The following is a 22,365-nucleotide window of genomic DNA, read 5'->3' as shown; positions in this document are numbered from 1 at the left end:
TTTCTCTTACTGATAGCTGCGCTCCGCGTTCTGCAAAATTTACTGATCTCCAAGAAGTGGGCTGAAATTTTAACTCCTAGCTGAGATATCACTCAGAAACTTAACCCAAAAATATGAATTCCGTTTTTGTGGTTATATCATGGGTTTTGACTTTGTACTGAAATTCTTTAATTTAAACACTGAAGTCCGTTTTCATGTGAAAGAGGCTCTGTACTTAATCTTAACTGATAACTGAAATTCCAGCACCCTAATCTAGACACTCATTTTAAATTGAACAAACAAACAAAAGAAATCATTACCAGAACATGAATTAACAGCTTCACACGAGAAGTTACTGCAGTCTGTACCATTGTAGCCCATGTCGCATTTACAGAGTTCTGCCTCAATGCATGCTCCATGATTGGAACAATTGTTCACAGTTGTGCAAGTAGGTTGACTACAGTTAGCTCCAGTGAAACCAGTGTAACAACTGCAAACAAAGTACACCCGCTCGGATTTTTAATAAGCGACCACATCTTTTTACGTAATCTAAAAATCCGCGTTTTAATTATTAAAATTTTGATTATTTTTCAATTTATTGGTAACCTCTCACTAGGTCCAGAGGTGTTCAAAATTGCAAAGAGGAGAATGGGGAGGGGGGGGGGTGGGGGGGGAGGGAGGGAACTTTAATACATTATACAGCAATGAGGCAGAGGGAGAAATGCGTCTCCGGTCCTACATCCACCAAACTCTATTTGACTTGCATATTGTTTCGTATTGATTTAGAGGCCATGTACTAGATGTAGGCTCGCTAAATTGGACAAATCATTGGTAGCCAGACAAAACAGAGGCTTGTGGTGCGGGGTTTAAAATTACTGTTTTGGCAAGTAATAGCAAGTGTACTTGTTTTATTACCTGCACGACACGTTGAGTAACTCCGTTGAAACACAAACACCACGGCCACTACAGTTTGCAAACTCACTACAGTCAGCCACCACACTGCAGCTTGCACCTAAATATCCCGTGTAACAGCGACAGAAGTTACTTGCAACACACTTTCCTTTCCCGGAACACTGATTGACAGCTGTACAGTCAGGAAGCGCGCAGCTCGCTCCAGTCCAGCCATAGTCACAGGCGCATTCGTCGAGTGTTACGCAGCGTCCGTGCTCTTGAAGAAACGCAGTTAAAATCATTAGAACATTACTTATACACGAAGGGAAACCTTGACTAACGGAAGGAAGAAAGCAAATGATAACTGACTGAACCGCAAGCTCGAAAAAAAGGTTTAGTGGTACTATGACGAAAATCGCATCTTTCCTATCGCAGCCATTTTAAAACATAAACAAGTAGCCTGTTTGAGAAGATAAATGCTGTTTACTCTACTCAGATATCTCTTTTCGTTCCAGAGATATTCAAGCTTTTAAAATATGCAAATTGGCCCAGTGATGACGTCATACACTCAACCAAACTTTGATCAAATGTAATGAAAAAGATATCTCAGCCAGTTTGTACCAGAAATGTTTGATTCTTTGCAGTAAGATTCTGCTAAATGTGCTCCACAATTTGAGCCTAACAGTTTGGTTACCATGGCAACGTACTGGGTTCCAGACCTCCCCAAAAAGGCATTTCTGGCCCCCTTTGACGTTCCATTTTGATATTCGCAAATAGTGCCTCATATGCTGGATCTAGCAAGCATATAAATATGTCAGCTCAAGTTTGTGGCCTCGTTTAATGTTTTGCGCGCTGAAAATCACTAACATATTGAAATCAAGTGGGGGGAATGGAAAAGAGTGAGTTGCCATGGGAACAGAATTTTTTATAGCTGTAGGTGTGTTTCCTGTAGAACTATTAGCCTACCAAGTTTCAACGGTCTGCGCTGCAAATTGACCACTGTTACCTGAGCAATAATCCAAGTGTTCGCATGAGTACTGCGTACAATTGGTACCAGTCCAGCCTACATTGCACTTGCAAACATCATAATCCACGCAGAGTCCATTGCCAGTACAGTTTGATACATTGAAACATGTTGGAATAACACTACAATCTTGACCTACGGAAAATAATAAAACCATAGCATAGCTTTAACACTTGCTGAATCTTTACTATGAATGAATAACTATCGACAAGATAGCATAGCTGAAATGTTATACAGATCTCATAAACGTGCTCACGAAGCCTCTCTCTCCACCTAGAAGAGTAGACGAGTACAGGGCTGGGGTATACGTGTTGGAAAGAAAGAGCGAATTGGAGGGAAGAGGGGGTAAGCTGCAGTGGACTTGTTTCACATGCAGAGAGTCTGTAGTAATACCAAAACCGTAATAAAGTATCAGAACCAATAAACAATTACGGTATTGATTGCTGTGACTGTCGCCAATAACTAACCTATGTATCCAGGACTGCACTGACACACGTCCGTCGTCTTACACACACCATGGACAGGACTTGTACAGTTGTTGACATTGTGGCACTCGGCTGTAAAAATAGGTAAAAGCTAATAAATGCTGATTTATTACAACAGTAACGGCGATTTTATTACAACAGTAGATTAACGGGAGATAATTTTTCGAGTGCTAGTTTTGCCATAATACAGCCAATGATCTAGAATATAATGCCCAGAACATTAATATATTTCTGCGGGATGTATATCAATCCCTTATCTATCTAAAGCTTAAAGACTATAAGAACAGAAATCACACTAAGATTGAGAGATAAGATAAGATAAGATAATATATTTCATGTCAAATTACACAGGGGGTGGTCTCCCAGTCCCCCGAGCCAGGAGCTCATGATAAAAGTGAGGCACGAATAAACAATTCTTTTGATTGTACTACTAATCCAGCTGGGCGTCATATATCGAAAATGGCCGAGTAGTCTCGGTTGGCAGAAGAAGTTGATGTTTGTTTGTTTGCTTTTTGTTTTGCTTCTGGTTGTTTTCTCCCTTCAAGAACTAAACAGCATCATTAGATTAAAAATTAAATAGTCCCGGGCTGAAATATTACGAAACAAGGAAGGTGTGGAATTTCTAACCTTTTAGTTCGCAACTTCGACCTTCCCATCCCAATTCACACACACAGAATCCTTTAACGCATTTTCCATGGGCGGTGGAACAGTTTAGACAAGAACCTACCAAAAAAAGAGACAAAGAATAACATTTAGTGAGAGCATAAACAACAGATCCAATTGAAGTGGCGAGACCCAGATTCCTTGGCTGAATGTAAAAATTTGTAAGCATAACGGACTGGCTCCAAATTGACGATTTTATTACAATTACTCGTATAGGAGTTGTTTCTACAGTCTTTAAACGTTCTGTGCAGAACTAGAGCCTATATGCATAGTAACAAGTGAATCACAAGTGACCTCGGCCGTATAACAAGTAGAAGCCATGGAAATGCTCACAAATAACACTAGTGATTGCGTCTCAAAGATTACAATGCTCAGTAATTGGAGCTCTCATCCTTCGATGAGAGCTTCGATTTGGTGTTGGAGGGGGTGGTGATGGTAAGGGATGCGGCCGTGGGTGGGGAGGGAGAAGGAAAATTAAACTCCATCGTCTTCAGACGTTAACCACCTTCACACCGGACGTTTTTGATATTCAACGACCGGGAGTGGACGGCTTTTACTTGGACCTCCGTTTTTTTTTATTTTTTAAATTTTAAAAATTTTTTTTTATTATGAATCTTCGCTCAGTACATTCATGTGCATGAACCATCATCTATTATTATATTAAAAAAAAATAATTAATACCTTTATCACAACTTTCTCCTGTCCATCCCTCGATGCATCTACATGTTCCGTTGACACATCTGCCTTTACCTGAACACTGACCTGGACAATCTAAAGAGAAAAAAAAAAAATCAGCTAGATTATCATTGATTGCTCAACAACTTTTACATTCATTGACTAAATGGCTTGCACACTTTCCCTTCCAGCATCATCGTCTGTTAGAAGCAGATATCGGGATTAATATGAATGTAAAGTCGTTCAAATATTTACGATCTCCTTGTGTGAGAAATAATCGTTTAAAGCTGACCTTTTCCATACAGAAATTTTAGAGAGTTTACAAAACAAGTCTTTTTCGGAAGTTATTTCTAGAAATTTTATGTCTAGTTTATTGGTATCTATCATTTTTTTGGTAGAATTAGAGCCATTTGACTACTGCAGACAACTCCTCTTAAATTAATAAATCATTCCACACAGAGAAACATTGATAAACGTAACTAGTTTCAAGAACTTTAAGTGCGAAAGCATTGAATGCATAAAACTTTACCTCGCTTGAAGGTTTCTTGATCAGTAAACGTTGTATCGTTAGTTATAGCGACGTCAAATATACAGCTATGTAAATCGTTGTCGGAAATGTTCAGAGATTTGCACATGCTTGCCGCTACCTGTGCGAAACATAGCAAAAAAAAAAAAAAACGTGCGATAAATTAGTGGCAATATTTAAGAGCCATAAGTCTTCTACGACTCCAAAATGAAACACACACTGTTCGTTTTCATGATTGAAGCAACGATGGTATCTGGAAAGTACTACAACATCGTTTAGGGTACTTAGACTCCTTAGCGTATGAAAGCTGCTGGGATGCTGGTGGATAAATCTAAAACAACCCTTGAAGGCTAACAGCCAGCTATCGGTGCGTGTCGATCAGTTTTTTTCCACTGATAAAGGGTTGTAGTTAGCCTACAACTTACACATTAATCAACTTCCCCTTGTTTGTGTTAAAGTAAGGATAACAACTTTGAGTGGCTGATAAATGGGAAAGTGGGTGACAAAGTGCTCGCTGATTATTTTGGCCTTGTGAATCAATGTAGCGTAAACAAACCAAACCTACAGCCCAGGGGGATGCACACAATAGATATATTTCATTTTGTTCAATAATTTGTGATATGAATGATAAATTTAATGAATGTTTAAAAAAGCTACCACTATAACTAGAGCCGCGTTCTGATTGGTTGAGCAGTCGATTTTCATGAGGCTATGTATGGACTGTAAAACACACGGTCATCGCTTATCATTGGATTTTATTAGTCCGTTTCCGGTCAACATAGCCCTAGCATAGTTTGAGAATCTACTTTAGGGAAAAACGAAGTTAGTTTTGTAAACCTCGGTTAAGGTTGCCAATGATCTCGGGTGGTCCTCCGCCATGCTTCAACTCCATTAACAAACGTTCTTACCTCTAACAAAGAATTTGGAATCCCGTCCAATGAGTAAACGGGAAGATACGATGGATCCGTATATGTCAGATCCATGACGTCTTCGTGGTAAAAGTTTGACGAGTTCCAGGACCAAGAATCAAGTCTCCCTGATTTATTATGGCATGCCTTGATTCTCCCTAGATAATAAAATTGCATTACATTGGTTAGAACGCAGTGTTCATAAGGTAGATATATATTGCCTTACCATACTATATTTAAGAAATACAAAACATGTACCGCGTTTCTATCGAGTTATAGAAACACGAGTTGAAGTTTGGGAGAACGAGAAATGCTGTGGGAACACGAGCCGCAAGCGAGTGCTACCACAGCTTTTTCGAGTTCTCCCAAACTTTCACGAGCGTTCCTATAACTCGATAGAAACACGGAGAACCTGTTTTCTATTTCTTTTAGAAAACACAACGACGAGAAATTACGTCAACAGCTCGATCGTGCTAGTTCTGTGTTTCTATCGAGTTTTAGTATAAATCTACTAGCGTTCTATCACGAATGCCGTTCTCTGATTGGCTACGCTACTCACTATCTATTCTGTGATAGATATTGAGTAGCGTAGCAGTGTGCCCTTGCTAACAAAATGAAGGCCGCATCTTGGCGTTTTCGAAGAGTCTGTGAAGAGGATTTAGTTTAAGTTTTAAACGACTTGTAGATTTATACTGATGTATAAATTTAGGCCAGCCTGAAAGCGTAGCTCCTGGGCTGGGTTGTTCAGAGCCCGGTAAAGCTAACCCAAGAAAAGGTAGAATACTTTGATTTCATGTAACTTTGCGGTGAGGCTTTCTGTATATTGTTTGGCCTTCTGTTTTGAATTTTAATAATCACCATATAAACAAAACAAAGCAGCAAAAAACATTTGTATAGAAGAAAACGTTATAATTCGGTTAACTTTCAATCCTGAGTTAGCGTTAACCGGCTTCTGAACAATCCTGCCCTGTTTTTAACAAGTTAACCTGACATGAGCCCGCGATCCAATCGAAAACCAGCACTTGGTAAGCGGCCAACTTAAAAACAACACGTGACCTCAATGAGCTGTAAACTTTCAGCCCGCGATATGGGTACGTGATACTGGTCAGCGGATACCTTGTTTTGACAGGTGTCAATTGATCATAACATGGATGTCTAATATCAAACAAGTACACGGTAAACCAAGGCTGCATGTCTCTGTCAACCTATTATTTGGAGTATGGCCGCCATGTTGCGCGACTCCGTCGTCGTCGTAGTCGCCGTCGTGCGTACGCGTCCACGAGTAATACCACTAGCCATGATAACCATGAGAAAATCAACTCATGGGTTTCCTTTTCTTTCCTATGTGAGTGTGGGGCTCCGCTAAAGCAATTAGATTATTCGCTCTCGATTTCTATCGCACGATAGTTGACTCGGGCTGCGCCCTCGTCAACTATAACGCGATAGAAATCTCGAGCTCATAATCTAAATAGAATGCTAAATGGAAACATGATTTCAAACCAATCAGCGCGCGTATTTTCTTAGCTATATACCGCTTAGTATCACGGCACGAAAAATTGGATTTACTCTAAATTTGATCCTGATCAAAGTCGAAGTCAAATATGATCATAGCTTTGATCCAAACTTTGACGCGCGTCAAATGTGTGTCAAAAATGTCATGGCTTTGCCGATACATTTGATCCATGACAAAGAGGAAGGCAAATGTGATCTTAACTTTGACTCCACCTTTGACCCACGTAAAAGGGGAATCAAATATCTTAGGCATTTGACATACATTTGATCCCTGCCAAAGGCGACGTCAAACATGTCAATAACTTTGACTACAGTTTTGACGTGCGTTAAAGGCGTTCAAAGACACCACGGTTTTGCATACCTTTGATCTCTTATGCCAAAGGCGTTCAAAGGCGGCATGGCTTTGTACAACTTTGATCCTACGTCATGTCATGTCAAAGGCGAGGTCAAATATGGCCATATCTTGCGACTCCGCTTTTAACGCCCTAATAACCTGCGTTTTCGTATTTTTTTCTGTTTTAACGATAAAATGAAAGCTTGCTTTTTTGCCAATGTGTATTTTTTTAATAAAAAAGTTTTCACTTGACCTGGAGGTGGCACAAGGAAGCAACTCGAAAACAGCGGGAAAACGCGGCTGCCAGCGGCTTCCCGCATTTTCTGGCCAATCAGAATAAAGGGAATAAAGGTCAACGAAGTCGGCTGTGAGGAAAGCAGACATTTTTCTTCATTTGGCTTCATTATGGCAGCTTTGGTGAAATTTTCGTTGTGTTTTGGACCAGGAAAAGGTAAGTCTTTGAATTTCGTTCATTTTTTTTCAATGTTCAAAGAATAACGGAGTTTAAAAAGTAAATTAAACGCAGCATTGGCTACATAAAGAGCTGTGAATTGCGTATATTTATGGAAAGACAGATCCTCGGCAGTGAAAACAATTTGGTCGAAGAGTAATTGCACTTGGCTGAATCACAGTTGATCGGCAAAGCTCTTCGTTAAGAAAGACCAAACTTTATTTTCAATTCACATATACTTATTTACAAAAGTTGACAAAGATAATTTTTTTTCTCACTCAGTCAAGTCTTGTGCATTAAATTGAAGTGTCTGTCATAGCATAGATTTTAGCATGATCAGTGCTTGAAATAAACGTAACTTAATAATTAAGCTTGAACTTAACTCTATTTACGTATAAATTGTTGTGCACAATGCCTCTGGTAATTTCTGAGCTTAAACAATTCCCTTGAAAGAAAGCTCATGTCAATATAAAGGAAATTTGCATTGAAGGAAAAACTCAGTCAGCCATGCATGACAGTCCATCACGACCTGACTTAATTATCATATTCATTACACCATTAAAAGAGTTGTTGACTCTGAAAATTTAATCTATGGATAAGTTTCTGCTTTTGTCTCTAGTTACCATTCTATTGAAAAAAAGCTCTGTTTGTTGCCACAGTTGAAATTATGATGATATTTGTTCATTAATGTTGATAAATGACTTCACTCAGGGGCACCCAACGGATCGGTTCGGTAAATTATCTGTTCGGAAGGCCTTTAATCCCCTCTGATTTTCTTGAGAGAATTGGCACCTCGAACTTTCGTGATATGAGAAATTTAATGTCTGTTGTTTTCGGACTGTTGAAAATGTCGTTTTGAGTACTGAAAAAAGGTCAGCTATCATTTTCGGAAAGGCGATAAGACCTAAGGTTTTCAGGAAATGGACAAAAAAGCCCTAATAAATTCAAGAATACTCAAGTTCCCCTAGAATATCCGAACAGATAAAATTTTTTTAGTGCAACCTAAAATTAACCTACAGAGCTTTAAAAGTACTCCAGATAGCCTAAAACAGCATCTAACAGCATTAGAGAGAAAACGGTCGTTGGGTGCCCCTGTTCACTGGGTTGAATTTAACAAATTGCATGTGGTTTAGTGTGGTCTGTACTCTTATCGACAATGATATGCATCATCACAGGGGTCAAAATGTTGTGGACTCACGAAGCTGTGCTTTGTGAGTCCACAACAAATTTTGACCACTGAGATAGCGAGATCAGTAGCAATTGTAGTAAAAGTTTGTTTTGATATGTTGTATCAGGCTTATGGATCAATCATTTGGAACTCCACTATCTCCTGCCCAACCACCCCCCCCCCCCCCGCCCCACCCCGAACCTGCCAGGCATTTGACATTTTGAACTGTCTCCAGGGCTAAGAATGGTTTCATACCAGGTGATCAAATGCACCTACCCTGTGACATTTGCAAAACTGAGTAATAGAAATGTAGATTGAGTGTCAACCGAGGTGTCGATGGAGTGTTGATTGAATATCGATCAGGTGTTGATAGAGTGTCGATTTAGAGGATTGATCAAGGGTATCGATCGACACTCGACCATGGATGCCTTTAGTACACATAATCCAGCTTATCTTTAGTAGGTGAAATTGTTACAATGTTTGATAAAAAATCAAACTTGCCATTAGTTGCAAATTAAAAAGCTGACCCCATAATAATATTATTATGTGACCTCTCTGGACAATACCAGTAGTTTTAGAGTTTCATGTCTTGGTCTTTTGAGCAATACACAATTAAATGCCAATAAATATGTGACTAGTGGAAATTTGCTGATGAATGTTGTTTTTATCCTTCAGCTAGCCACTCTAGAAGAACTGAAGAAATTAACAATAAATTCTGGGAGAGGATACAATATACAACTCTGTAGTTCATAGTCAACTCAGATGCAGTTGAATCATGCAATGCTCCAAAGTGTGCACACATCAGAACATTTTGGTAAGTAAAAGGCTGGAATATTCATTTGTTATTTCTATATTTTGTAGCATAGACCATCTTATAATTTCTTCAGCCACAACTTTTAATATCTTTTTCCAGCAAAGAAAGGATATAAATAGACTTTGAAAACCTGGCTATAGCTTATTAATGTTATTTTAATTGATCATTTTTATTACAGTCTCACTCTGTGAAAAAAAAAATTGTTTCTTTTTGGTTCATTTAAGGGCAAGTGAGGAAATGTTGTCTTTCTTAAGGGACAAATACATCAACTGGCTCACCTGGATGAAAATTAAGTAATTAAAATGTTATTGAAAACATGCAAGGGGTGGGAATCTTTTTGGTAAATGAATCAAAGTTGCAGAATGTTGCAAACCAGTCTCAGGAAATGTTGGTTTTTGACTGGTAAAAGCTGAGTTTTGAATCCAAATTTTGAGTGGTTGTCTGCAATATCGACTGTTTTGGTTTGGCCATCAGGTTTCCAAACCAAATTTTTCCAAGCAAAATTAATAATATGATTAATTCATAACTATTGATGGGATCAGTAGAGAATTTAAGGCGTAGAGGATTTGATAATAACTTAGTAAAAGTAAATTGACAAAGACATTTATTTGCTTTTACTCAATTGAAAATTTTGTTGGCAAATTTGACTGGATAATAGCCATTTCTCTCTATGAGATGCGGCTGCACTGGGAATCATAGTGGTTGTATTCATCATCTTGGACTGGATTTTTGTTTCAATGAATGAGCCATGCGATTCCATGCAGACATGTCTCATGTTAAATCATTTAATTTCAGGAATTTTTTTCAGTGGAAAAAAGTGTACAAGTAGTTGCTAACTGTTTGCTAATCAAATGTGCAATTATTTTGATATGTTTATATGCTCCTTTTCACATATGATCTACAATGAAAATAAGGAAAAAGATTACACTACTGAACATGAAGAGATCTGTGGAAATTACACAGGAACAGCAATATTCCCAAAGGTGTGTGTATTCCTCATTTCTTGTCACAGTTTATGTCAGATTTGTTGATTTTTAGATTGCTATTCTGCAACCATAAAAGATCTTTGTTGTAAGAGGTCTGTAAGATGTCTTTAAGAGACAGGCAGACAGATGGACTGGTAAACTGGCTCTAGGCTTTTTGTTTATTTGTGCCAAGCTGTACACTTTTAAAATGACTCCAAGTCTTTGTTCTCTTATGAAATTCTAGCTGGGGATAACCCTTGTTCAGCTGGTGAAATTAGCTTGTTAAACTGGCTCTTAATGACATACCTGTGTGACCAAATCTCTGAGTAGAGTGGAGAGAAATACAAAAAAAGGCTACTATTGACAGAAGCACAAACTATTCGGAGGAGGAGTAATGATCTGATTGGTCACGTTTTATTAATGTGATATTAGCAAAAACTAAAAGCAAACTTTAAGGAATAGAATGCCAAGATTCACCCTTAATATTCATTTCCAACGTTTTTGTCTGTTTGCTTCTGTTTAGACAAATGCGGACAAGCAGTGGTCGACAGGATGGACTTATCCAGTGAAGATGCATTGATTAATTTCGTCAACGCCTTAGACTTTGTCAAAATGTGTCTTCCCTAGAAATCATGGGGATTTAGTTGCCATTGACCCCCAACAAGGCAGTTTAACCACTTTGATGAGAAAGAAGTGGAAAACACTGTATTCCATTCCACTTATAATGCAAGAATGAGCAAGTGCAAGAAGCAGAAAAGGAGAACTGCCAAAACATAAGGAGTTCCATGCAACGGACTGTACGTGCCATCTGGAAAGGACGCTTATACACTAGTTGACTTTTGTGCGAAGTTTGCTATATCTTTCCCGAAATTTTGCGGTTGTCTTCCCTATTGTCTAGTCTGGTCTAGTAAATTTAAGGAACTGAGAATTTAGCCGTAGTACTTCAATGTTAGATAAATGCACTTTGTACCATGGAAGATGTGTTGACTGTTGTTTTCACGATAGACAAGACAATGTTTTCCTTATGATCAGTCTCATTACGTGTAGTTTGAAACCAAGCCTGCAACGTGGCTTTTTGAAACCTGAAGCCCAAAACATTTATGTAAGGTACTTGAAGGTATTTACTCTTGATAAAAACGGGGGAAAAAATTGAAACTGAGATGAAGTTGAACATTTATTTTCTTAAAATTAGGCGCAATGATCTTTCCGGGCCGCTTTTCCGTTAACATTTGTCAATAGTTTGGTACAAAATAACCTTATTAAAGCTGATATATTCTTCAAAACTTGTCAGACATAAATCAAGAGTACGGATCTAATTGCATCTTTCGTATGCGGAGCTACAAAGCTAGTGTAGCAAGCAGAAAAAAGCGTATAAGATGTGGATCGCGCGAAACGTGATCAACGGTCGCGCAGCGCGAAAGAGGAGCGCGAGCGAGAAGTTCGGGCGAGACGCGCGAGCGCGGAACGCGCAGAGTACCTTTGACAAACCTTTGGCCTGCGTCACAGGCATCTCCGACCACGTCTTTAGCAAACCTTTGACTCGAATCGCAGACAAATTTGATTACACTTTTGACCTGCTTTTGACAGTGCGCAAAGGCGTATCAAAGGATCACCTTTAACCCTAAAAACACAGGCGTTCAAAGGTGAGTAAAAACGGCCTTTCACGCCTTTGATTTGGTGGTAAAGGTTTATTCACAGATGATCTTTGATTCGCGTCACAGATCGTCAAAAGCGTGCAAAGGCGACCTTTACAAAACCTTTAACAACACATTTGACGCGCGGTAAAGGCGATTTTTCGTGCCGTGTATATACCACACAGGTAAAGTACTTTTCACACGTTCTGATTGGTTAACTCAGAGGTAATTAGTGAAGTGCTTTTCACCTCCGAGCAGAGATTCAATGAAATCTCCGATCATTGTCGTTTTATGGCCGATTTATTGCGGTAACATTACTGCTTACATGACTCCGCAAACTGAACAGCGTCTTTGTAAAGAATTCTTTCTGGTCCCATGAAGTCATTTGTTGCATTGTTGTCCATGAAGCCACACAGTCCCTCAGTGTGACCTTTGTACGCAGCAGTGGGTGAATAGAGAACATTCAAGTACTGCCTCTTCATCACACGGCTGTGTCGAACGTCAATAGTCACAGTGACTCCTATTAACGAAAGGCAAGAGAAATCACGATTAAATTAGAGACAACCTCGATAAAGCTCGTAACGAAACGAAGGAGAACTATAAACAATCTGTAATTTCGTTCAAAAAAAGCTTTAGCGTATAAACTTACGGTCTACGAACTAGAAGGAAGTGACAGACATACGACATTCAACGTTGATCCACTCTCTACTTGGTATGTTCAGCTTCTCAGGTAAATAAAACGTACTTTTCATCATGATCAACATAACTTGACCACTGACAATTTACAAATTATGATTAGAACAATCAGCCCTATTCAATATTTTCCGCAAACTCCTCGACTCCCAAACTCGTTCACAATACTCCTCGGTTGTCCTCCCGGAATGTAGAATTTAGGCGCAATCAGTCGAAACTATCCGCGTTTAATTTCCTCCCCTTCAAGCTCTAAGCGGGTTTCTTGGTTTCCTGCACTTTGCTTTAAACTACAGCGGCACCAGAGGACGAGGCTATTTTGGAATGGCCACTAGCTGCTCTAAAGACTTTAGAGTAGTGAAGTAACACTGGTACAATTAATGGTCAAACCCTTCCATGGACCAGAGAAGATCTCCGATCATTTGCATATTGCATACTCGCCTGCATCGTACTGCAATGAAATAAGTGCAACACTGTTCTCTTCAGCTTCAAAGGTAAAACGCCTTTGACGATCTAACAAAACTGTGCCATTGTTGATATCGATAGGTTTTGAAGAATTGCAAGTAATATTTATTAACATTCCATTGATTCTGTTGAGAAAAAAGTATAGAATTAATACTGTCACTGTAATTTTAGCTTCATATTTTGCACATGAACAGAAGTAAGTACTTATTATATTAAGTTGCTTGGTTAAAAATCGGTCTGCGTAATAGATTTAGCCAAGCTTAAAAGCGGAGCTTCTGTTTATAATGAAATGACTTAACTTGAGCCTGCGATCCAATCGAAAACCAGTAACTGGGCAGCGATCAACTTAAAAATAAACACATGACCTCCGGTTGAGCGCTAAATTTGAGCGTGATACTGGTCAGCGGATACCTTGTTTTGACAGGTGTCAATTGGTCATAACATGGACGTCCAATATCAAAGATTTAAACCAAGGCTGCATGTCTCGGTCAACCTATTAGCTGAGTATGGCCGCCATGTTGCGCGCCTTTGTCGTCGTCGTACGAACGCGTCCACGAGCAAAACCGCTCTCCATGATAATCCTGAGAAAATTAATTTATGGGTTTTCTTTTCTTTCCTATATGGGTACGGTGCTCCGCGCGCTTGGCAGCTCTTTCGGGCCGCCGGAGAACCGCCAAAAAATATCTGTTTTCAAATTGTAACACTTTGCCTCAATTTAAAGTAGTTGGGGTGTAGCTGTGTTAAATACATCATACAAGCAAAAGACTGCAAAGAGATTTCGCGACTTAAAAACAAATAAGTACAGTAAATTCATAGCTAAAGCACTTCAATACTACTTCCATGAAATTCATGCCGCCATGCAAATAAAAACTCAAAAATGGTGCAACGAAATAAAACAAATAAATAAATAAATAAATAAATAAAATAAAATAAATGGCAAGAGAATAAACAAAACTCTTGGAGTGTCCCCAATTAGCCCACATGGGCTAACTAACTGATTGACACTTAAATAAAGTTCTTACTTTATTGACACTTAAATAAAGTTCTAGCTTGTAGGCATGCGTATCCAATGAAACACACCTGAGAATGGGCGTGTCCTGTGCGTTTTCAGTCTTGATTGTCATAACTGTCACTATACTCTTCCCAGCTTTCAGTGCAACTCCACCAATAAGCGACGCTCTTTCATAGTAATAAAAACGAAACTGAAGCCCGAAGTCGTTTTTGACACTTTTACAACCCCAGAATTCTCCAATACCGAAAAAGTCGAAATTTACCCCTAGGAAATAATAATAACAATAATAATAAAAACAACAACACAAACAGTCAAGCCTGGAGCATTACATTTTATTTTGTAGATATAGGATCAATTCTGGTATGTTTTGTTTTTCAAGTTTTTAACTTGCATTGCTAATCAACAAGTGATTTATTGCTTGTTTTCAGTCCGTTCCCTGCTTCCTTGTCTGGTGATGGATTGACTGATTTATAGATTGATTTCTTGATTGTTGATTGATTGATTGATTGATTGACTGACTGATCGATCGATCGATTGATTGACTGATCACTAAACAAAACTGTTGCTTCTTACCATCTAAGGTCTCCAGATGCGGGTCTCCTCCGCCGTTTGCAGATATTCTTTCACAATATTCACCTTCCCATCCTCCGAAACACTCACATTCTGCTTCACACCGCGGCAATATGACAGGTTTTCCATTCCCCGAGCACTCTGTCAAATCAAGCGAGTAAAAGCATTTTTTTCCAAACGGTGTAGTTACGTGACATTAGTTATACAAAATAATTTTTAGGTCAATAAATTCTCATTTGCATTTTGTGGAATCTTATTTCAAATTTCAGACTGTTACTGCGCCTGTCACCAAGACACGAGCTCAGAAGTTAAAAAAATGGCAGAAACATTATGCAACCAAGCCTTTCAATAACGTGTGAACCCTGAAGTTCAAAACTTAAAAGAATAACGATTGCATTTTTCGTTGTCATCAATCATAACTACGACGACAATTAACAACGTTCCTCGAACACGAGAAACATGAAAAATGGGTCAAAATCTACCAATAAAACCAACAAACGTTGCCATTTGAACCTGCTGAAGTGAACACTTGTTTCCAGAGTACGGCAATAAAATAACGCAGGTGTTTTTGGAGCAGGCAGAGTTCTCGTGTTTCTGAAAGGCTCAGTAAAGCTTGGAGATAAGACTTATCCTTCAGATATAGCATCGAATTTCTTAAAAGCAAGGAGCAAGTGTACGCTCACAATCTAAGGACAGATATTCTGAACATAGTTTGTTTTTCTACATACCCTGATTGGGGTACATATCGGGCTGGGTGCAGTTAGGTCCCATTCTTCGCCCAGCACAGGCATGATCTTCTCCACATTCAAGTCCCGGGTTCTTACCCTGATTGGAACTTAAACCAAACAAAAGTAACAGAAGTGATCATAGAGCGATTTGTCGTAACATAAACATTAACATGGTCGAACAAACTGCTCCACAAGATGGGATGAAAATCTATTGTATCCATGACCGAAAGATCCTGGGAAAAAGCATTCACCTCCCATAAACGATTATGTGTAAAAACCAAGCTAACCGCATCGTGGTCACCAAAAACGGAGGAGCTACATCACTATGTTATTACATGTAAATCTGACTTCGACGGTTTACGCTAGGCATCTTACGCAGATACTATGAAGACGGCGTGGACCTCGACGCCTATTAGAAAATTTATTCATGTTTTCCTTAAGAATTTCGCAGTTGTCTAGATCTGTTTAGTGTGTGTGTCAGTATAAAAACTTGCCCCTGCCAAAGATGTTAAGAATGCGTTCAGTTCCAAATAGAAACACGGAAAATTAGCCGTAGTCATTCAGTTCTCCAAAAAAACTTGAAGATTGGTTGTTTCACTCGGCGCTGTTGAGGGCTAACAACACGTACAGAGCTGCATTATACACGTGCAGAAAACTCTACTTACCATTCCGCGATTCTAACTTCCTCCGAAAACAAGGCTATCAATTGGTTAAACGTGACAATTAATTCACAGCGCAATCCGTCTAGCAAAGTTAAACTAACCATTCGGTCTCACTACGAGTTCCCACAGGACTTAGCGCGAAAATATAAATATACGATGCTATTCCTAAGAAATTATATTTAACAAAAGGTTATAATTTCTTTTTTTCAGTCACCGACAGCCGTCATGGACAGCCGTCATGTTGCATAGACCACCCTGAATTTTATTTTTTTTTTAATTTTTTTTTCACATTAGAGATTACGTAAACATGACTCCAAAGTATAAATAACACAGGTTATTATTCTAAATTAAAACTTTTATTTAAAAAAAAAAGGAAATGTAATGGAAAACGTGCCTTGTATGGAAACGATTTTATTTTTATCTTTATTTTTCATAAACGATTAATTTCAAAATCCGAACTCCAGCGTGAACAAATTCCGCCCCCTACCACCTCTATTCCCTAGGCTTCCCTCAGTGGCCTGTCTGGGGTTACGAAATAATGAACCAAGGTTTTCAAATTCTTTGTTCTTTTTCTAAATATATACATTTTTTTGTGTAGTGTATCCTCAAAGCTTCAGCGATATAAATGTAATTCTTAAATTAGCGTTAGTTTTTTTGTGCTAGTGGTGAGCGTGTGCGTTACTTTTTATAAATTATTTTGGTCTGTACTTTAAAAAGGTAAAAAAAAAAGAAAGAATTGTAAGCAGTGTACTATTGAGTATTGTATTAGCATTAGTTTTGTACGTAGAAGTTTACATTGTAAGTAGTTTCAGCAGTGTTTTATTGTGTGTTAATAATAATAATAATAATAATAATAATAATAATAATAATAATAATGAACTAAGGCACATACTCATTTCCGGTCTTCTTTTTCTTTTTCCGCTTCTTTTTGTCTGGAGGTTTCGGAGGATTTTCTAAAGGGGGCCTGGGTGCTGGTGGCTTTGAGATGAATCCCTGACACATCTATCAAAAGCAAAATGCAAAACACATAACTGCATGCCGTCCTCTTATATGGGGCTTGAGATAATATCGTTCAGTGACTGAAGTTTTATAAACTGCCTCACCAATTAAAGTAGCATGTCTAATATCTGTCTTTGCTATGGCAATTTATATAATAAGTCAAATTATTCTCGCATTTTTGATTCTTATTTATGATCTATTGGAGGACTGACGCATATACAGATGACGTCATTAACATTTTTTTGGTTTCTTCATTATATAAAACAATAGATTCCACGTTAAATTACAGAAGGCGTCAAAATGTGCTAAGAACGTCAGTGACACACTCGGCTATCGCCTTGGTTCTTACCACATTTTGACGTCAGCTGTGATCTATTACTGAACAGTACGCATCGTAACATGGAATTTATATGTTAAGTATTGTCGCAGATTTTTTTGTTTTTTTGTTCAGCTAGTCCGTTACATAAGTTCAGTATTATGTCATCCATCTTTAAATTACCACTTAAAACTTCGTTTCCAAGTAAAGTGTTGTTTTTTTGTTAGCTTACCTTAATGCTGGAAACTGGACAGACACAATCCCTGAAATTCCATAGGTATATATGACATTAGTGAGTTTCGTTCAAGCTCAAACTAATTACGATAGCAAGATTTTTAAGAAGGTAACAACGCATCCAAGACTACAACAGAAACAAAGTGTGATTTCTTTCAAGCAAAATGAAATATTTTCTGCTGTTTTGGATCATTGTTGACCAGTCAAAGTAGGGCGTTAGCATCTCATTTTCTTCATACAAGCCCAAGTTTTGTTTTCAATTTAAGAGTTTATTAACGTTACATTATAAACCTATTTTACCATGCTAGGATTTGTCACCGGTTTTACTGGATTTTCCCCTCCACAAAACCCAACAGTTCAAAATTCTGGTTATTTTTGGAAACAGTTGGCGAATAGGATCAACTCCTGGGATGTGCCACTGTTAAATTCTCATTCACATCTACGAACATATACTCATAGTGGTTTCCTGTTCTGAAGCTTAATCGTCGTTGCTTAACAGATCTCTTAGCAGATGATTCTTCCAAAGCAGTTTTCGTCTGAATACGGGACTTAAGCGTCGGAAAGGAAGCTACCTAAGATTTTAAACAAGTGCCTCCACAGATCAGAAGATATTGCGACGATAAACTTTGCTGAACAAAAATTATATTGACCTTACCTAGTCCATTTCTTCAGAGAAAATCCAGTGTTAAATGACAATCGCAATTGTTTTTCAAGAAAACCAACTGAGACACCAAAAATCAGGTCAGAAATTCCATAAGAGCCTTCAATTTCAGCTGGTGTTTTTCCCTTGCACTGACTGGAAGGGTAAGCCATTGAAATCCCCGCTTGAAGCGGTACACTCGCAAACAGAGATAAAGAAAGGTCCACTATATCAGCAGCTGCTACAACTAAAGAACGGAACAAAACCATTTTAAAATCTTTTAATCACGATAATTATTATCTGGCTAGCTCCGTGAGCGGGCAAGATGAACCAAATCCTGCGCTGTGATTGCGCACCCGACTGAGCGGGTAAGATGGCGCTAACTGGCCCGCTCGGGACTACCCACCGTGTCCCGCAAGAAAAATTTCCCCGAAAGCCATATAATAAACCCTTTGTTGACTAACCTTGTTCGGTCAAGATAGCTGGATATTGGCCTCGTTCGTTTTATTTGTTTTTTGTTTGTTTTGTTTTGTTTTGTTTTGGAATTTATGGCCCTCGACTCTGTCTCGATCCATAAAAAAACAATAACTATGCAGTCATCTTGACCTTACACTTGGTCAATAGCCCATATATCTGGCTGTTATCTGTTGCTGCGTAAAGGATTATTTGTTATCTTCTCGTTGAGAGGCGAAGTGGCCATATGGTTAGTGAGATAACGTCGGGATCGAGGGTGCCGTGTAATTGATTTGCGTTTTTTGGGGCGATACATTTTGACTTCCACAGTGCTGTTATCTACTCAGAATCTCGAGAATAATTAGACAACGACGTGCAATTGGCACGAGGACAACTGAAAGAAAACTTGACGACTTTCCGTGTGTGCACGGCACACGAAAGGATGGGGCGGAATTTACTACAAGACAATACTTCTAGTTTAGATTGGTTTCTCTCACCTATCTTATCTAGTATACTGAGTGACGGCCGCTTTGCTCCATTTTCGAACCTCTTAGGCATCGCTGGCACTTTCACGGAAATCGTGGGCGTTACTGTAATATCTATTTTAGCTCCAGTCTTCAATTTTGGTTTTGGCTTACTCCAGTCAGATCCAAAACTGATCTAAAGTGTTAAAGGAAAGTTAATGAGATGAGAAGCTAAGGAAACAGCAATCAAGTGGACAATAAATGAACTATGGATGGATTTGAAACCCAGACCGTGAGACGCACAAACATAAGGAAGACGGACGACGGACGGACAGTAATGGTAAATATTGGTTAAGTGGCTATCCGCTTGCCTGTCCGACCGACTGGAGGGATGACTGACGTCAGGCCGACTGACTGGTTGGATGACTGACTGACTGACTGGCTGACTGACTGACTGACTGACTGACTGGCTGGCTGGCTGACTTACTGACTGGCTGACTGGCCGACTCGCCGACTCGCTGACTGGCCGACTGGCCGACTGGCCGACTGGCCGACTGGCCGACTGGCCGACTGGCCGACTGGCCGACTGGCCGACTGGCCGACTGGCCGACTCTGTCTGTATGTTTGTTTGTGTCTAAATAACTGTCATTCATACCGAATTATCAGTTGTGTAACAACTTCCTTCGCTCCAACTACATTCACCTCCAAGGGATACCCTACCACTGACAGATGCTGATCGTCGAAGAGTTCCCTAAAAGAGAAGGGAAAAATTACAACAACTTCAAAAGAAATTGAAACAGAAATCTCTTTTTTTTTTTTTCATTTGTCTAGTCACTTGTGTATCATATTGACTATCAGAAAGTGCATAGTTCGATGGTACCGAATCTAATGTTACGCTTACAAGGTTTCATGCTGCTTGGAAATTGACATCCGAAAAAAAGAAAAACAAGAAACCCTTTTTTTTTACGAAACAAAAGAAATGTGAAGATATATCAAACATTTCCCTCCGTGAAAATACTCCGCTGCTCATTGGAGTTTAATTTCACCGCCATTCAATAAACAAATAATTTCTTGGTATGTCGTGAAACACGGTATCTCTTGTTTGAGATATTTGCTCTAAGGAAATGTTGCAAAATAAATATTAATATAGAGCTGAAGCAAACTACGCCGACAAAGACGCTGAGGCCCAATAGAAACAATACAAGAAAATTGCGGCATGAGTACTCATGCTGCAATTTTCTTGTATTGTTTCTATGTAAATATTTTATAGTTTTAGTCAGTGTCTCATGAGCATTCTTATAATCGATTGTACATATTTGGGCGCATGCAAAAATTTTACTTTTCAACTTGTAAATGACCGTCGAGCGGTCGAAACGTCGTTGCTTTTTAAGTTTAAATTTTTTAGTGGAATTGAACGATGGCGTTATATATTTAGCTTGCGCAAGTTTGAGCCATAGGCGCGCTGAACAAATTTAGGAAATTATAGAGATGAAAATGGCCTCAAGTAGTTTAAGGCCTGGGTCAAAGGCTTTTACTGATGAAAATAATTTATTAGTTATATTTCTGAAGCTATAAATGACAATGGAACGAGGTTTAGCACACAGTTAGGTTTTGACGTCCTGAACATTTTAAAGTAGAATTGGTGCCTCTGACACGTCACGTGACATGTCACGTGACGTTTAGCGGAAAAAAGCCATTATTTGAGAAATTGGTGGCGGTTTTTAGTAATAACATCCTGCAAAAACGCGTTTTAGATGCAGGTCAATGATTTAAATCTTCTCACACTTGGAATGGCCGTCCCTCTTTTCACAGAAAAATTTTATAGGGTGAAAGGTCCTTTTTTCCAACAAAATTCGACTTTTGATCATTTACATCTTCTATAAACGAAATCAAGGGAGATCATTCCAAACGTAGCATGGCAGGTAATGTAAATCTGCATCAAAAACGCTCATTTATTGATCAATAGAATGAAAATTCACCTCCAATTCGCCGATCTATCAAATTTTAACAAAATGATCACGTGACATGTCACGTGGGCAAAATAACATGTTAAGGCAAGGAGGACGTCGAATGTTACGATCAGGGAAAAGTTCAGCTAGGCAAAACAAATATAACAAGAGATATAGCTACCCAACCATAATTCTACTTTACATTCCTGACCCAGGTCTTAAACTGCTTGAGTGCCAGGGACTCAACTGATATTTTTTCGACTGTGTTGCACCTTTTTCTCTTCTTACCTTCTTTACGGCTGAAAGAAATTGCCTTATGATTGGGAATAAAGGAAACATCTTTATTAAACATTTAAGAGTATAGTTTTACTTACAGATAGTGTAGCGGTTGCTTGGCCAGTCAACCCTAAGAATATTCCGGCAGGAAGTTTTATTACACCAAAGCGAATGTACTTTGTGCTACCAAGCTGTTTATCCTTCATCACAATAAGATCTCCAGTATACCTTTGAAAGCATTGATTACGAGTTACAAGGTTAACCTAAAATAATATTCTATTGCCACATACTTTTTACAATGCTAGCTGATCAACTACATGATTCAGTTTTCTAATTAACAACTATATTATGAGCTCGAGATTTCTATCGCGTAATAGTTGACGAGGGCGCAGCCCTCGTCAACTATCACGTGATAGAAATCTCGAGCGTATAATCTAATTACACTGGTATAAATCTACTGGTCGTTGAAAACTTTATCTAAATCCTCTTCACAGACACCTCGAAAACGCAATGAAGCGGCGTTCATTTTGTTAACAAGAGCACACTGCTACGTTACCCACTATCTGCAACAGAATACATAGTGAGTAGCGTAGCCAATCAGAGAACGTCATTCGTGACAGAACGCTAGTAGATTTATACTAAAACCGAATAGGCAGCAAGGAGTTCCCCGAATTGACTATCGCTTGCACGCTGAAGACTCAATGCTGAATGGAGGAAGTTATCCTTGAGTCTTTCCACCCTTCCAGCAAATTTAATGAACTGGTAAACTTAACCGATAAATCTAGATGTCCTCTCGTAATTTGTCAATAATTGACAACGGTCCGTTGTAAACATAAAGATACGCTAAAAATGATCCTTGACTTCTAGGTGTCGTTTTA

General features: G+C 38.8%; 1 protein-coding gene and 1 long non-coding RNA gene across 7 annotated transcripts in view; one reads left to right on the top strand and one right to left on the bottom strand.

The window, feature by feature from the left end:
* The window catches only part of LOC145502324 (uncharacterized), a 65,707-nt gene that overhangs the window by 3,117 nt on the left and 40,225 nt on the right, over positions 1-22,365 (bottom strand). For all 5 annotated transcript variants that reach the window (XM_081481583.1, XM_081481584.1, XM_081481587.1 and 2 more), the window contains 19 exons: positions 21,586-21,715; positions 19,918-20,013; positions 19,296-19,458; positions 18,361-18,592; positions 17,704-17,734; positions 17,049-17,158; positions 15,495-15,601; positions 14,770-14,907; positions 14,265-14,460; positions 13,161-13,309; positions 12,355-12,549; positions 5,152-5,309; positions 4,247-4,364; positions 3,724-3,813; positions 3,007-3,102; positions 2,362-2,451; positions 1,877-2,029; positions 895-1,147; positions 300-469 (listed from right to left, as the gene is read on the bottom strand). In XM_081481583.1, the coding sequence (XP_081337709.1) occupies positions 300-469; positions 895-1,147; positions 1,877-2,029; positions 2,362-2,451; positions 3,007-3,102; positions 3,724-3,813; positions 4,247-4,364; positions 5,152-5,309; positions 12,355-12,549; positions 13,161-13,309; positions 14,265-14,460; positions 14,770-14,907; positions 15,495-15,601; positions 17,049-17,158; positions 17,704-17,734; positions 18,361-18,592; positions 19,296-19,458; positions 19,918-20,013; positions 21,586-21,715 (2,675 nt within the window). The remainder of the gene's footprint in view (positions 1-299; positions 470-894; positions 1,148-1,876; positions 2,030-2,361; positions 2,452-3,006; positions 3,103-3,723; positions 3,814-4,246; positions 4,365-5,151; positions 5,310-12,354; positions 12,550-13,160; positions 13,310-14,264; positions 14,461-14,769; positions 14,908-15,494; positions 15,602-17,048; positions 17,159-17,703; positions 17,735-18,360; positions 18,593-19,295; positions 19,459-19,917; positions 20,014-21,585; positions 21,716-22,365) is intronic.
* On the top strand, positions 7,061-11,046 carry LOC145502474 (uncharacterized). Of its 2 annotated transcripts, none has more exons than XR_014051335.1 (3): positions 7,061-7,448; positions 9,292-10,413; positions 10,919-11,046. It is a non-coding gene; the product is annotated as an uncharacterized LOC145502474 (long non-coding RNA). The 2 variants fall into 2 exon arrangements; XR_014051334.1 differs by lacking the exon at positions 7,061-7,448 and having other exon boundaries at positions 9,021-9,430; positions 10,345-10,413.

This window comes from Orbicella franksi, chromosome 11 (assembly GCF_964199315.1).
Source record: "Orbicella franksi chromosome 11, jaOrbFran1.1, whole genome shotgun sequence".
Classification (NCBI taxonomy): domain Eukaryota; kingdom Metazoa; phylum Cnidaria; class Anthozoa; order Scleractinia; family Merulinidae; genus Orbicella; species Orbicella franksi.
This window is presented reverse-complemented; position numbering and strand designations above follow the sequence as displayed.